The sequence below is a fragment of the Mobula hypostoma genome, chromosome 2 (genome assembly GCF_963921235.1).
Source record: "Mobula hypostoma chromosome 2, sMobHyp1.1, whole genome shotgun sequence".
Lineage (NCBI taxonomy): Eukaryota > Metazoa > Chordata > Chondrichthyes > Myliobatiformes > Myliobatidae > Mobula > Mobula hypostoma.
In genome coordinates, this window is record NC_086098.1 from 73,718,157 (window position 1) to 73,735,757 (window position 17,601).

At 42.1% G+C, this 17,601-nt stretch overlaps 1 protein-coding gene across 9 annotated transcripts in view; it reads left to right on the forward strand.

Moving 5' to 3' along the window:
- Positions 1–15,529, forward strand: part of dlgap2a (discs, large (Drosophila) homolog-associated protein 2a) — a 656,057-nt gene extending 640,528 nt beyond the window's left edge. For 8 of the 9 annotated variants that reach the window (XM_063038682.1, XM_063038695.1, XM_063038704.1 and 5 more), the window contains 3 exons: positions 236–327; positions 7,478–7,630; positions 9,881–15,529. In XM_063038682.1, the coding sequence (XP_062894752.1) occupies positions 236–327; positions 7,478–7,630; positions 9,881–10,099 (464 nt within the window). In that variant the 3' untranslated portion in view covers positions 10,100–15,529. The remainder of the gene's footprint in view (positions 1–235; positions 328–7,477; positions 7,631–9,880) is intronic. The other variant, XR_010016698.1, reaches the window with a different exon arrangement.
- The last annotated feature ends 2,072 nt before the right edge of the window (positions 15,530–17,601 follow it).

Here is a 17,601-nt window from a genome sequence, read left to right on the forward strand (position 1 = left end):
CCGTCACCCTTTTCGCACAGAGATTGAATTTGTTGGTATTAATTGTAACCCTAGACTGGGATCTTATTGTAAGTACTTTCCTCCAGATTTGACAGTGTGGAATGGAAGTGATGCATAATGAAGAAGGTACAGAAAAGGTCACTGACAATACATCCACAGTCTAAATAAGAGGGGATTAAACCCAGAAGTGAAGAGGTTCAGTGGCTTAATGTATTTTGCTTCATCTCATCCTCAGCACTGGGGAAGATTCGGAGTGCAGTGGGGAGCGCGCAGCTACTGATGTCTCAGAAATTCCAGCAGTTTTACTGGCTTTGCCAGCAGAATCTGGTAGGTTCCATTCTACATCTCTGCTCTGCGGTTGTAATGTCTGATTACCCAATTCTTGCAAGTGATTTTGATGTGGTAGTAGTGGAGCAATTAGATTAGATTAGATTATGAGGACACTCAGTCCTCGTTTATTGTCATTTAGAAATGCATGCATTAAGAAATGATACAATGTTCCTCCAGAGTGATATCACAAAAAAAACAGGACAAACCAAAGACTAACACTGACAAAACCACATAATTATAACATGTAGTTACAACAGTGCAAAACAATACCATAATCTGATAAAAGGCAGACCATGGGCACGGTAAAAAAAGTCTCAAAGTTCCGATCGACTCCCGATAGTCCCGATAGCAGGTGGCAAAGGGAGAAACTCTCCTTGCCATAAACCTCCAGGCACCGACACCTTGCTGATGCATTGGAAGCACCCGGCCACAGCCGACTCTGAGTCCATCCGCAAACTTCGAGCCTCCGACCAGCCCCTCCGATACAACCTCCCAAGCACCATCCTCTGATGAACGCTTTGACCTCGCCCCGGCCACCAAACCAAGCAAAGCCGAGGCTTCGGGGCCTTCTCCTCCAGAGATTCTGGATCGCGCAGCAGAAGTGAAGCAGGCATTTCAGAAGTTTCTCCAGATGTTCCTCCGTGCTCTCACATCTGTTTCCATCAAATCAGGATTGTGCACGGCACCCTACTTGACAGATAACAGGAACAATTACCAGGAACTTCTAGGCCTGAGCGAAGGTGTCCACTTTACAGTGTCGTCCTTCACCTCCATTTTCAGTTACTGGGTTTGCAAGGTTGGTGAACCTGCACCTCTTGTTAATACTAGACTGTAAACAAAAGCAGACAGCATTTTCTGAGGTAACCCTTCCTCTGCAACAGACACAAAATGGTGGAGGAACTCAGCAAGTCAGGCAGCATCTATGGAGGGGAATTAACAGTTGCCATTTCAGGCTGAGACCCTTCATCAGGACTGGAAAGGAAAGGGACAGAAGCTGGAATAAGAAAGTAGGAGGAGAGAAGGGAGTACAAGCAGGCAGGTGATAGCTGAGACAAAGTTGACAGAGGATGTGGGTGGGGGGAAGGAGGATGAAATAAAAATCTAGGAGTCAATACGTGGAAGAGGTAAGGAACTGAAGAAGGAATCTGATAGGAGAGAATAGTGGACCATGGAAGAAAGGGAAGGAAGAGGGGCACCAGAGGGAGGTGAGGAGAAGAGAAGGGGTGAGAGGGGATCCAGAATGGAGAATGGAACAAGACATAAGCGAGCAACATTGTCAGAAGTTGGAGAAATTGATAATCGTACCACTAAGTCAGAGACTAACCAGACAGAATGAAAGGTATTGCTCTTCTAACCCATCCTCTTCTGCCAACAAGTTGGCCCCCAGTCCCTTTAGAACTCACAATGTGGTCGGGTAATGGATATGACACTTGAACCAGCGGGCTGTAAACATCTTTATACTTTATCTGGTCAGATGTCCCATGATTGTACTGTATTTTAGTGGGATTTTTGAGATTAGTTTTATTTGTCACACGTACATTGAAACGTACAGTGAAGTGTGCCGACCAACACAGTCTGAGGGCAGCCCGCAAGTGTCACCATGCTTCTGGCACCAACATTACATGCCCACGACTTACTAACCTTAACCTGTACATCTTTGTAATGTTGGAGGAAACCGGATCACCGGAAGGAAACCCAGGTGGTCACGGAAGAAAGTACAAATCCTTACACTCAGAAGTGGGAATCAAAGCCCAACTGGTGACAGATGATGCTATAAAATGTTTCTGCTAACTGCTGCACTACCACACCATTTGTGAGCTTGTGATATTTCTGCTTGACCTTTGACAGTTCCATGGACTACATCACACGATTAGCTCTATAAACTTCCAAAGTTCCCAATCACACAGCAACTGATCAATCATTAGATCTTAAGACCTTAAGACCATAAGATATAGGGGCAGAATTAGGCCATTTGGCCCATCAAGTCTGCACCGCCATTTCGTCATGGCTGATCCAATTTTCCTCTCAGACCCAATCACGTGTATTCTCCCATATCCCTTCATGCTCTGACCACTTAAGAATCTATCAGCCTCTGTCTTAAGTATACATAAAGACTTGGCTTCCACAGCAGCCTGTGGCAAACAATTCCAGAGATATTCCACCCTCTGGCTAAAGAAATTCCTCCTCACTTCCATTCTAAAAGGATGTCCCTCTATTCTGAGGCTATGTCCTCTGGTCTTAGACTTTCCCACCGTAGAAAACATCCTCTCCACATCCACCCTATCAAGGCTTTTCACCATTCGATAAGGTTTCAATGAGGTCACCCTCATTCTTCTGAATTCTAGCAAGGATAGGCCAGAGCCATCAAACGCTCTTCATGTGACAAGCGATTCAAACCTGGAATCATTTTCATGAACCTCCCTTGAATGCTCTCCAATTTCAGCACATCCTTTCTATGACAAGGAGCCCAGAACTACTCAGAATACTCTCAGTGGGGCCTCATCAGTGCTTTATAAAGTCTCAACATTTACATCCTTGCTCCTATATTCCAGTCCTCTTGAAATGAATGCTAACATTGCATTTCCCTTCTTCAGCACAGACTCAACCTGCAAATTAACCTTTAGGGAATCCTGCACAAGGACTCCCAAGACCCTTTGCACCTCAGTTTTTTGTATTTTTTCTCCGTTTTGAAAATAGTCAACCCTTTAATTTCTTCTACCAAAGTGCATGACCATACACTTTCCAACACTGTATTTCATCTGCTACTTATTCACCCATTCTCCTAATCTGTCTAAGTCCTTCTGTAGCCCCTTGACCTCCTCAAATCTACCTGCCCCTCCACCTATCTTCATATCATCTGCAAAATTTACAGAAAGGACATCAATTCCATCATCCAAACCATTGACATATAACACAAAAAGAATCAATCTCAAAACAGACCTGTATGGAACACCGCTAGTCACTGGCAGCCAGTCAGAAAAAGCTCCCTTTATACCCATCCTTTGCCTCCTGCCAATCAGCCACTGCTTTATCCATGCTAGAATCTCTCCTGGAATACCATGGGCTCTTAACTTGTTAAGCAGCCTCATGTGCGGCACCTTGTCAAAGGTCTGCTGAAAATCCAAGTACACAACATCAACCATTTCTGCTTTGCTTGTTATTTCTTCCAACAATTCCAACAGGTTTGTCAGGCAAGATTTTCCCTTGAGGAAAGCATACTGACTATGGCCTATTTTATCATGTGCCTTCAAGTACCCTGAGACCTCATCCTTAATAATCGACTCCAGCATCTTCCCGACCACTGCGATCACTCTAACTGGCCCATAGTTTCCTTTCTTTTCCCCCTCTCCCTTCTTGAAGAGTGGAATTACATTTGCAATTTACCATTCCAGAATCTAGTGATTTTTGAAAGATCATTACTAATGCTTCCACAATCTCTTCAGCACCTCCTTGAGAACCCTGGGGTGTACACCATCTGGTCCAGGTGGCTTATCTACCTTCAGACCTTTCAGTTCCCCAAGAACCTTCTCTCTAGTTATGATAACTTCATACACTACATGACCCCGACATCTGGAACTTCCGCCATACTGCTAGTGTCTTCCACAGTGAAGATTGATGCAAAATACTTTTTCAGTGCATCTGCCATTTTGTTGTCCACCATTTCTACCTCTCCCGCATTGTTTTCCAGTGGTGTGATATCCACCCTCACCTCTCTTTTACACTTTATATATCTGAAGATATTTTTGCTATCCTCTTAGATCAATAACATCACATGGGTGTCACATTGAGCAGAAACAGCTCCACAGCTAATGCTTGACCACCTGAGAGCTTCCAAATTAAGACATAGGAGTATAATTAGGCCATTCTGCCCATCGAGTCCAGTCTGTCATTCAATCATGGCTGATTTATTATCCGTATTAACATCTCCTCTTTCAGATGTCCAGCATCAGTAACTTTAGTTATTTTGCTTCTGTTACCACTGTGTGTGCACACAAATATGCCCAACATCAATTATTAATTATTTTCATCCAAAGCTTCTTCCAACCACAACACAAGTACTACAGATACGAGCGAGAGCAGGGAAATCCTGTTCATTTCCCTAAGGAACTCTACTCAACCCTCTCACACCTCATTCTGTTCTCACTGGGAGCTCTTGGTGATGTCATTCATACTAAAGAACATCTCATTGTTATTCATTAGACAAACCCTGAAGCACTCTGCACACTTCTGCTGTAGTCCCCTAGGACCTGCCTTCAGTCAGTCTCCCCACCCTTAGATATCCGACAGACAACAGGATTCTTTGAAAATCTTTCTGAACATGAAACCTGACTTGATGGGTATTTTACTGCTTTTCTCAACAGCTGCAAACTTTTCACTGTTTTTTGAAGAATTTATGACAATCATCCATACGGTATCCAGAAAATCCTCAAAACATCCTGGATGTTGTTTAATTGCTGCATTTGCTTTTTCTCTCCACAGCTCTATCCAGTTCCTGCTTGGCCACAGTGCGACATGCTCTCAGCACGGCTACTGTTATCCTCCAATGTTTCGACTCTAACTAAATTGACTTCATGTGGGATTAAAAATATGCTCTGGGTCTAGAAACTGATGCAATTGGGGACAGTTTTTCAGGGTAGAACCTGACCTTAATTTTTTTTAAACTACATGTACCAAATACAAACTCTGCCAGACCCAAACATAGCAAACAGTGTTATTAACATTTTCATGCAGGGTCTTGGATGAGGGTTTTTTTTTAATAGCACAGCATGGATCTTCGGTTGAGAAACGGTGACTAAAGAGAAGTCACAAAGATACAGTGAAAAGCTTGTTTTGCATATTGTTCATACAGATCAAATCATTGAAGCAGAACAAATTAAAACAATAACAGAGTGCAAAATAAAATGTAAAAGCTGCCAAGAAAGTGCAGAGCAGGTAAACTATATGGTTGCAAGATGATAGCAAGATAGATTATGAGGTCAAGGGTCATACAAGTGGTTCATTCAACAGTTTGATAACAGCAAGACAGAACAGTCCAAGTGAAGCATCTCAGCCCGAAACATTGACACGTTATTCCTTTCCAATGATGCAGACTGACCTACCGAGTTACTGTAGGTGCCCACAGAATTATGAAACATAAGCATGTTGGGGACTGCGGTATAATAAGAGGGTTTTATTGTTTAACCTAAGCAGATATTTGTTCATACTAGAATTCTGGGGTGGTTCTGGCTTTGCCCCAGTTTGTGGGTTCCAATAGGATCACGGTAAAGTGAACTGAACTTTTTCCGTAGATGGATCTCCAGTTCCTATTCCCTCCAGCTGTGGGAATCTGGAGATATGTTGCACCAATGTCAGACAGGTGTGGGGGCAGGTTTTGTTTGGGTTGGGTGGGCATCCACACATCTTGTTCCATGCATTCAGTAGAGAAAAACTTAGCCAGCCAGCTGGGAAATCCAAGTATGAAATGTTCCCAGCCCTCAGCCGTCTCTACCAATTTTTCCATCTCCTTCTCTCCTCCTCTTGACCTTCACATTTTCTTATTCTCTCCTCTCCTCCTCCATTTCATCCCCTCCCCTACTCTACTTTCTCCACCTACTCCACACCCCTATCTCCCTCACCCACCTGCTCCTCCTCCTATCCTCCACCTTACCCCTCTTCCACCTCCCTCCCTACCACCTCGACCTCCCCAACCCCCTCAGCTCCCCTCACTGACTTCCATGGATGGCAGACATCCGTTCCAAAACCTGTTAGAGAGTCTCAGCCTAGTGAGGGACCAGTTACAACCGGCACCCGGCTATTCCACACCTTTTTCCATTACTTCCCTCTGCACACGTGACAGAAAGCAGCCAGAACCTGTGCAGATTAGTGGGGCCAGTGTGTGTGTAGTGTGCTTCGGCAGAAGCTTCTCTATGATTTGATTATTTCATGGCTTTTTCTTACAAATGCTTTCATTTTAATAGCAGCCGAGGAAGTGTTGTCATTGCAAACTCCCAGTCCTCGTTCATTTCATTTCCTTCCTGTTTTTGAAAGTCTCCAAATCATTGAAGATTATGAGATTATATGGTGACAGTAAAAATTATTTTCTCTGATATGTAGTCACATAAACAGCTCAATTTTATTTTTAAAAATCACCACGTTTATCACCGGGAGACCAAGATAAAAGGAAGGATTAATGATGAGATTAAAATGTAGTTTCAAGCATTGCAGCTTATTTTCCTGCATTTCTATTCAATTATTATGCTCCTTCCTGAGGTGTCACTCTCAAATGACAATGTTGTTGTTATGTTTCAGGTGAGCTTTCCCCACACGTTGGAATATCAAACGTTCACAGTCAAAAACACCAGGCTCTTGTCACAAACAATGATTTAATATTCTGAAAGGACAAGTCAATGTCTATCAACAGCTTTTTTTTGAAATTATTTGAACTCACATTTTTGCTTTGGATTTTTTACATTTCAAAGTATTCTTGTACCTAATGTTAACATTTAAGCCAAAGTTGTTTACACTGTGCACAAGTCTTTCACTGCAGTTTGGTATATGTGGCAGTAATAAAGCAATCATAATCCCAATTCCAATACTATTTTAGAAAATGTAGATAGATGTTTGCCAGATTCGTTGAAACCCAGTAGAAGGTCATTCATCTCATTGTGTCCATGCTGGTTGAAGAGATATTGAGACCAATTACAGGTCTCAGCTCTCCATCCAATCTCATGGCTCTTTGGATATTATGTCCTTGTCCAAAGACGTACTCAATGAATTCAAAGTTGCAAGTCACAAGATACCTCTCATCACTTTCTCAGATTATGACTGCATCCGGCCACTCTTTGGGTAAAAATGTTGGGTTGACTCCATTTTTACCCTTCTACATCCATCAGTTTTGCTCATCTGTAGACCTCCGTGCTGAGGGCAAAGGTCTTTCTCCTTCATTATACTTAGTTTTCCCATATTTTAGGGGAAATAGCCCCAGCCCAGACTTTCTCCCAAACAGAACATCCAACTGAAGAGTTGTTAAAGGTTATGCGCCACGACTGACAAGTGTGTAATGAGATAAATATCCAAAGCTTTGAAAGTTTGCAAATAGTAACATGATTTTAAGATTGCTTCCCATCTGGTTTTCAAGCTATTAACAAGTTGCTCTGGTACCTGCCAGGATCCTAGTGCAATGCCACGTCCTACTTCCCAGGATCTAGCAGGATTTTGGGACCTTCTGCAGCTCTCCATTGAAGACGTCAGCATGAAGTTTGATGAACTGCACCAGCTGAAAGCAAATGACTGGAAACCCATCGAGCCACCAGAGAAACAGGTGAGTTTATTCACTGATGGAAAAGCTGGAGTTAATTTTTTCCATCCTTCATTGTCCTCTGGACAAATCTCAAGGTGACCCAGTGGAGGGCAGTTGTGCAGTCACAGAGTCATAAATCATCACTGGATTAGAAGGGAGCCGAGTGTGTGGAGATCCTGAGGTGGTGACACACATTCATATAATCACAGAGTTGTACAGTACAGAAACAGACCCTTCAGCCCATCCACTCCTACTGACCAGATAACATGAAATTGTTCAAAGTGAAGAAGATTGTCATAGTTTGTGGGCGGGGGGTGCTCCTGATCATTTGGGGAAGTGGATAGAGAAGTGGCAAATGTATTTCATAGAACATGAAATACAGACTAGTAGAGCACAGTACAACACAGTACAGGCCTTTCGGCCCAAGATGTGCCATAACTTTCAACCTACTTGAAGACCAATCTAACCCTTCCTTCCCACCTAATCCTCAATTTTTCTATCATCCATGTGCCTATCAAAGAGATTCTTAATTTCCCCTAATGTATCTACCTCTGTCACCCAAAATGGATCAGTGAGGTGTTGCATTTTGCAAAGTCAAACTAACGTGGCAATTATTCTCTACATGTTAGGGCACTCGGGAGTGTAAAGGAACACAGAGACTTAAGAGTACAAGTGCATAGTTTGTTGAAAGTGGCATCACAGGTAGACAGGGTGGTGAAGAAAGTGCTTAGCACACTGACATTCATCAGTTAAGGCACTGACAGGAGATGGGACATTATGGTGCAGTTGTATATGTCAACACACTTGGAGCAGTGTGTACAGTTTTGATCACCCTGTTCTTGAAAAGAGGAGGTTAAACTGGAAAGAGTGCAGGGAAGATTTACAAGGATGTTACCAGGAATAGAGAACTTGTGTTCTAACGAGAGGTTGGCCAGGCTAGGTTTTCACTCCTTGGAACGCAGAAGGAAGGATGACCTTGTAAAAGTGTTTAAAATTATAAGAGGCATAGATAATGAGGATGATAACAGTCTTTTCCCCAGAGCAGGGGGGTCCAAAACTAAGTAAAATGGGATTGGGATGAGAGGGATAAGACTTAAGCGGAACTTTTTCATACAGAGTATGGTGAGTATATGAAACAAGATGCCAGAGGCAGGGACAATAGTATCATTGAAGAAGCACTTAGATAGGTTCATGGAGGGGCAGGGCTTAGAGGGATACGGGTTGAATTCAGGAAATTGGGTCTAGCTGGGTGGGTAGTCAGCATGGACAGGTTGGGCCAAAAGGCCTGTATCTGTGCTGTGTTGCTCTTTTGCTCTACAACTCCAAGTTTCCCATTTGCCCACATTTGGCCCATATCGCTGGAAACCTTTCCCATCCAGGCACCTGTCCAATTGCCTTTTAAATGTTGTTCATGTACAGTACCTGCTTCAACTACTTCCTCTGGCATCCCGTTCCATATACTGACCACTCTCTGGGTGAGAACTTTGTCCTATCACCCGAAACCTATGCCTTCTCATTCTTGATTCCCCAACCCTGGGAAAAACCTTCTAACACCATGGGCTCTTATTTAGTAACCTTGTTTGTGGCACCTTGTCAAGTGTCTTCTGGAATTCCAACTAAATAACATCCACTAACCCTCCTTCATCTAACCTGCATGTTACCTCCTCAACCAGTTCTAACAGATCTATCTGGCAGGGTCGTTCCTGAGGTAAACTGCAGACTTCCAAAAGCTCCAAAATTTAATAATGGACTCCAGTATCATTCAGATGTATGAAGTCAAGCTAAGCGGACTATAATTGTCTGTCTTTTACCTCCCTCCATTCCAGACTCACCATCCGTAATATAAAATTCTTTGCCCTGTATATCTCCTTTAAACTTTCTCCCTCTTACCTTAAAGGCTTGTTCTCCTATATTTGATACTTTCTACTCTGGGGAAAAGACTCCAAATCTCTGCTCATAAGTTTATAAATATGTATCAGGTCTCTTGTCAGCCTTTGCCACTCCAGAGAAAACAACCCAGGTTTCTCAACCTCTCCCTGTAGCACACACTCTCTAATCCAGGCAGCATCCTGGTGAACATCCTGCACCCTCTCCAAAGCCTCCAGATCCTCCTGTAATGGGGATTACTGCTGCCCTCAATTAGAATACTTGCTAAGAGCAGCAATGATCTCCTTGGGTTGGATAGTGTGATGGAGGAGCCGCGGTTAATTAATTTGACTTTAATTTTTTATTCTGTGAAACATTAATAATCACTATTTCATAATTATTTAGGAGGAAAAGAAGATTCCGCCCCCAGTACCAAAGAAACCACCTAAAGGGAAAATCCCGATTGTGAGGGAAAAGTCTCTCGACCTCCCGGACAGACAGAGGCAGGAGGCTCGGAAACGGCTGATGGCCGCCAAGAGGGCGGCTTCCTTCCGACAGAACTCAGCTACTGAGCGCGCAGACAGCATTGAGATCTACATCCCCGAGGCACAGACCAGGCTCTAGTGACAGGCCCTTGCAGAATGCCCTCCTTTTTCTGTTCACCATCGGCTCTCCACATTTGTCATGTACATTTCACACATTCAAGCCTGATGGAATTAGTGACGGGGTTTCCATGGTAATTCTTGTCCAGCTACCACTGTGTATGGTCTTGCTGTTGTGTTGGTTGTAGCATACATCACAGAGGAAATGATTATAGTTGTGTGTTTTCTGAACTCTGCAGAAGTCCCAGCATTCTGGGAGAGGGACTGGTTCCGAAAGATTGCACTAACTAATCCACCTAACCACCACGCTCTCTCAGAGACTGCTTCAGCGGAGGACCTCTCGCAGAGGAAAGCAAATTCAGCTAAACCACAATCTTCTGTTAATTGGTTTGGTCTGTGTGCTGAAAGGAGAAGGTAAATTGGTAATCCAGTGTCACTGGAGAGTGCCAGAGGAGAGCATGGTTGAAACGCAAAGGTGCTGCGTTTTCAACAAAAAAAAAGTGGGAAGAATGCATGATATGTCAGCATCATTCCTTATTTTTTAACATTATAAGAGAACCCGGCTCCTAACAGGGAAACAGGAAAGCACTCTGCTCAGTACCTGAGCAGAACTGTTCCCCACTCAAAACTATTCAGGGACTCACCTTCAGTGTGCTTTGGGGGAAGTGTAAGTGAACAGGTAAGAATTATTCCTTGGAACGAACTCTTAGAGAATAGTATCCTCAAGAATCTATTGGGACACACAGTACTTTTATCCACCGTGACAAAGTATTGAGACCCCTTGGTCTCAAGAGTTTTTGCCAAAACATTTATTGCTTGAACGGGAGCTATTTAAATACTTCGGGAATGTGCTGAAACGGTATTCAGCAAATTATTGTTACCTTTTGGGTAAAAACATTAGGTTTTGGGGAAAGGGGGGTGGTAGTGGGGTTGAGGAGAGGGTTGGTCAGTGATCACCTTGTGGGTGCCAAATATGTGCAATAGTGATCAGCCTGATATAACCATGTGCAATTACTGACGTGCCAACACTGCAGCCAATCAGAAGGAAGTTACCTCCTTGTGAACGCTTGCCTTCAGTAACCAGACACTGCAAGCTCCATTGCTCAAGGAAATTTACAATTAACTAACCCCCAATAACCCTTTCATATATATTGTAAGGTTTTTTTTAAGATCTTTTTATTTATTCATATATCTATATACAACGGTGTGAAACTTTTGAATTGGCATGCAATTCTTTTTTCATTTAAGGGAAACAATAAATATGCTAGCTGTAACTTAGAACATAAATCATACACACTCACAGTAATTATGTTTTTATTTATTTTTGCATTTTATATAAGTATTATTTTAGATATTTGTAAGCAGTTGGTCTATTTTTCAACTCTGGGTGTGTGTGTGTGTTTAGGCATCTGCGTGCGTGCATGTGTGTCTGTGTCTGTGTGTGCATGTGCCTGGATGCATCTTTCTGTGTGTCTATATGTGTGTGTATGGTGTCTGTGTGTGTGTATGCATGTATCAGTGTGCGTGCGTGTGTATCAGTGTCTGGCTGTTTGCGTGTGTCCAGATGCATCTTTCTGTGTGTGTGTGTCTGTCTGTCTGTCTGTCTCTGTCTTTCTGCCTGTGTCTGTATGTGTGTATCATTTGTGTCTGAGTGATCAGCAGAAGACTGCTTGAATGTGTCTGCTAAGACAGTGGTCCCCAATCACCAAGCATGTGCTACCAGGCCGCGAGGAAACGATATGAATCAGCTGCACCTTTCCTCATTCCCTGTCACGCACTGTTGAACTTGAACATAGGGTTGCTAACTGTCCTGTATTAGCCGGGACATCCCGTATATTGGGCTAAATTGGTTTGTCACATACAGGACCGCCCTTGTCCCGTATTTCCCCCGCTAAGGTAGAGCGTTCCTATGAAACCGTTCGTAAGCCGAAGAAGCAATTACCATTAATTTATATGGGAAAAATTTTTGAGCGTTCCCGGACCCAAAAAATAACCTACCAAATCATACCAAATAACACATAAAACCTAAAATAACACTAAAATATAGTAAAAGCAGGAATGATATGATAAATACACAGCCTATATAAAGTAGAGATAATGTATGTACACTGTAGTTTCACTTAACAGAATCGGGAAGATTAAGCCAAAACTGATCAATCATGCGCATGTCATGTATGCGTACGTCACGCTTGCACACACGGGTGCCCGCTCAAGGCTTCATGGTCATGGTAGTCTTTCTCAGGGTAAACGCAAGTGTCCCGTATTTGACTGCTACTTTTGTCCCTTATTTGGGAGTGAGAAAGTTGGCAACCCTACTTGAACACCACCCCCCCCCCCGTCGGCCGGTCAGCAAGAATATTGTCAATATTAAACGGTCCACGGTGCAAAAACGGTTGGGGACCCCTGTGCTAAGATTTCAGTTTGTCTAACCACATGTAGATTATTTTATCTGAGAGGTGATTAAATTGTGTTTAAATTACTTCCTTCATGATTATGAAAAGGAAGTGACTGTTTAAATTCTGACCTCATTGTAGAACAAATTGGTCCAATGATATCGGCCTATTCCAGCGTAACTCAGAATTCAGAATCCTTCTGGCAGGATGCCCTGAAGCCCCAGCATACACTCCCTCCTCACCTTTCATTCATATTATTGCCAACAGCCTTAAAATAAATTGGACGCAAAAACATGAATGAATGTACAGCCCCTAAATTTGCAAAAAGAAAGTGCCCAAGAAACAGTTTATGCCATAAGTAACTACATTCTAGTATCAGGGAGAGTGCATTACAACTAATGTTTAGTTAGAGAAGCTGAAATGATATTCAAAGACAGGCTAAGGAATGTATTCAAAAACTGTAGGTCACTCTGCTGTTCAGCATTAATTGTAAGCGTTAGTGTCCTTAGTTGACTTTCTATACTCGGTTTAGAGAGCTGAGTTACTTTTGGTAGATTATCTGGCTTGCTTTATGTACTGTAAAGAATACTGAGCCAACTCTGAAAGGGAATGGCTAGTCATAAAAAAAACCATTCACCTCCCATTCTTGCCATCTGGATATTAGAAACAGATGATATTCAGCTGCAGTTGGAACAGACTTCCTCGAATTAAGAGATATTACCACCTTCTCTTCTGCTGCTCAGTAGCAGTGTGTCAAATCGACACCTTAGGCAGGCATCTACCTTCAAAGTGGCAAGAATTACCTTTTTATACACTGACAGATTTAGTAAATAGTTCCAATATGAAGCGAAACATATCAATCTTCAGATCTTTACAAAACACAAATGCAGCTTTGATGTTTTTTGTTATCATCAACCAATTACATTGATCCCAATGTGAAATTATTGACGTTGTTCCTGTTGATGAAATGTTATCACCTCTGTTCGGGTGAGAAGCCTACATTTTTAAGTGCAATATACCATGTATACCATTGATGATAAAGATAATGTCAGAGCAACTGAAAGAAAGGCAATACTTTTTTTTAAACTCTCCACTATTCTCCATTAGGTTAATAGCAATATTATTTTATACATATGTACTTGTCACTGCGACTGAACTTGTATTTGAAAGCAGAACATATACTAATGCAAAGAATTCTGAATGTTCGATAAACTACCATTAACTTTAACTGCACATTAACTGAGGCAACACGAGTTGCATTTAATATACATTCCATTCTGTCACTTCAATTGGCCATACTTTATAAATCAGACATAATATTTACCCTAAAATGCTTTGATTTGTTTTAGTGGTGGGGTAGTAGAAAAGCGGGCAGTGAGACTGATTTCTTTTCATTGTTTTACAATGAATAACTGACCTTCAATTAGGTCTACCCAATGGAAAGGATCCCATGATGAAGAACTTGTTGGCGACATCATTATGAGTCAACACAATATGAGTAGTGTATGATAGGTCCGGCAAGCTGTAGTTGGCAACAGAGATTCTGACAGTTGTGGACTGTCGCTGGATGATTTCTGATGTAACACTTCGCAAAAGCAGCAGCCTATCATTGTCCACTTTGTGAGTTATGAGAAATTGCTACATCTGCACATTAGTTAGCAATTAAACTCACAATAGCAAATTAGTATAGGTACTCAATTATAGTTTTAATTAATGTAGGTACTTAACAAAATATATCGGTTTAATGAGGAAATTTATCTTTCTGCAATTTCACTCAAACACCTCTGGCCCAGAAAATAAACAATTAAACCTGTGGGGTCCAATTCCTGTGAGTAGTCAATTGTACCTAAATAGTTCTCTATTTAGTTTGTAATATTTGTATTATTTTTTCAGTTGCTTCTTGTTCTTATTTTGCTTTTCACTTTCCCTCACTTATTTCTCTTTCCGTACTTGAGCTGATTTTAATTCACTCAGTTTATTGTCCTCTGACTTCTTTTCTTTTCCATCTCTGTCATCGGTTCAGATGACAGACTGTTGATCCTTACAGTCGCCAGTGGCCTCACTGTTTTCAGATCAGTCTGAAGCTCCTGATAGTGAGGGAAAGGCTGAATTGCAGACTGCACTCTGAGATGCCCCACACCAGCAGATTCTGGATTGTATCACATGCAGACTGTGACTGATTGGGTTTAACTACAATTCTTTACAGAGGTAAATAAATAACAAACAGAGATATCGGTATATAAATTAAAGCACGACTAACTAACTAAGTGGAGAAACAATATCACATTTGCAGGAAAACAGTTTGGAGTGCCAAATATTGTTACATTGCACAGTAAAGTCCTTTTATAGAGATAATTATTTCTCTGATTCAGTCTCTTTTGCCATTACATTTCTTTTGAAATGCACTATTTATTTGCATGCACAATAGAGAAATTAATATTGAATGTACAGTGCGCTATTTTGCTGACCGTGATTTCTTGGTACTTGCTAATGCCTTCTTTCGCAGTTAGTGAATCATTATTTCGGGGACATGTTTGGCATCACTTGATTTGCACTACCTTTTTCGGTTGGTAACTGCTTTGATTTGTTGATTATGATCACGAGATGTGCTTTATTGGTGTGTCTTTGAAGTGCTCTTTCAACACAATCACACACACACACACACACACACACACACAGTGTATCACTAGTAACCATTGATCAACTGTAAATATCTTTGCACTTAAAACATTTGTTTTGGGGGGAGGTATCTGATGCTCTCATGACCTGGCAGAGTCCTGCTATACCAGTGACAGAACTGAACCCTGAAGTGGATTGTCTTTGCTTCTGATTGTACAGAAGGCTACTGCCCTCCACATATATGTTTATTTATTTCCCCGTATGTACACAAAAGAATTATATCAGAACAAATTGTAAAGAAAATAATCCAGTCTTGACTTATTTCCTTCCAATGAAATCTGATCTGAATGTTTGATAAAATTATGAGTTGTTTCAAAATTACAGCCTTGTGTATTGTATTGTTACTATTTTTAATAGTAAATTGCCATTTCTTGACTTCATCCAGAATACAGGTGTAAAGTCTTGCTTTGTGGGGTATGACAGATCGCTGATCACCTGGGTGATGTTTGACAGCATTCTTTTGAAGGACATTGGTTAATAATGTGAACTATAGATGCAGAATAGACCATAAAACATAGGAGCAGAATTAGGCTATTCGGCCCTTCAACTCTACTCTGCCATTCCATTGTGGCTGATTTATTTATTTAGAGATACATTACGGAATAGGCTCTTCCTGCCCTTTGAACCGCACCACCCAGCAACCCTTGCAAAATCACGGCAATTTACAATGACCAATTAACCTACTAACCAGTACTTCTTTGGATTATGGGAGAAAACCAGAGGACTTGGAGAAACCCCAAACAGATGATATCAGAATTGAACTCCAGACTCTGACGTCTCAAGCTGTAATACGGTTACACCTACCACTACGCTACCATGGTGCCCAATCATAATAAATTACAATTTGTTACCCTTTCAACCACATGCTGCTGCCTTCTCCCTGTAACCTTTGACTCGCTAACTAATCAAGAATCAATCTATCTCCATTTTGCATATATCCAATACCTTGGCTTCCACAGCCATCTGAGGCAATGAATTCTGTAGACTCATCAGCCTCTGGCTAATTCCTCCTCATCTCTGTTCTAAAAGGGCATCCCTCTATTCTGAGGCTGTACACTCTGGTCCTTTACTCCCCACTACAGGAAACATCCTCTCCACGTCTCCCTGAACAGATAAACAATAAGCCCAGGAATGTGAGCTGTTGGAACCACACCTGGCTTCAGTGGCAGCACAGCCTGGGCAGGAGGGAGGTGAGCAAGGGCTTCAGGAGGCTTTGAGAATTGGCCTGGAGGAGGGGAATGGGGAACAGCTAATCTAGTGAGACGACATTGAAATGAAGTCATGTCCAGTGGGCTGCCGATGGTTGTCCGGTTAAAACCGTTATGCCTTCGTAACCAGGACGCCTGGGTAAATGGCTGTTGATTTTCACAATTCATGGACAATCCCTGGGTAAGCTAACTGGATACATTTCAAACAACCGGGGGATGCAGAGACGGTGGGGGTGCATTTCAACAGGAAAGGACAGATGTGTGGCTGCGCTGTCTGAGAATGTCAGAGACATCTTTCATGAAGATCTGGAGATACAGGAGACTACAGGTGCTGGAATCTGAAGTAACACACAATCTTCAGAAGGAACCCAATGAGTCAAGCAGTGTCTATCAGGGTGGTAAAGGATGTCAACAATTCTTTTCTCGCCAGAAATGCTGGTCCAGCTGTCGAGTTCCTCCAGTGGGTTGTGTGTTGCTCTTGAGTATCTGCTCTTCTGGGCCACTGGAATATAGAAAAAACAATGTTCCCTTAGTGAGAGAGAGGCTCCCACATCACTCTCACTCCCAGCTCTTCCAACCAATGGTTACAGTGAGTTTGTGTCCTTACAGCACAATAGATGACCAAATTCAGTCTCTTAAAATTTCTGACAAGGTGGAGTGCCATACTATTGCATCAAAATTAATTCCAAAATGCCATGGAAATTAGATTTCTACAGCACAATAAACCATGGATTGGCCATTGAAAGGCTCCCTTTTCCCTGCCTTCCAGAGTCCACCATGAGCTGTATAAGATTGGTGTGGCTGGAATTCTACACTAAACCCTGATTCCTCATTCCATAAGACAATAAGAACCAGGAGCAGAATTAGGCCACTTGGCCATTCGAGTCTGCTCTCCCATTCCATCAAGGCTGATTTATTATCCTTCTCAAACCAGCCTCCTGCTTTCTCCACTTAACATTTGACGATCAAAAATGTATCAAACTCTGCCTTAAATATACCTAATGACTTGGTCTGCATAGCCATTGATGTCAAAGAATTCCACAGATTCACCAACCTCTGGCTAAAGAAATATTTTTTCATCTCTGGTCTAAATGGACATTCCTCAATTCTGAGGCTGTGCCCTCTAGTCTTTGACTCCCCCACTACAGGAAGCATCCTCTCCACATCCATTCTATCCAGACCTTTCAATATTTGATAGGTTTCAATGAGATTCCCTCTCATTCTTCTATACTCCAGCAAGTATA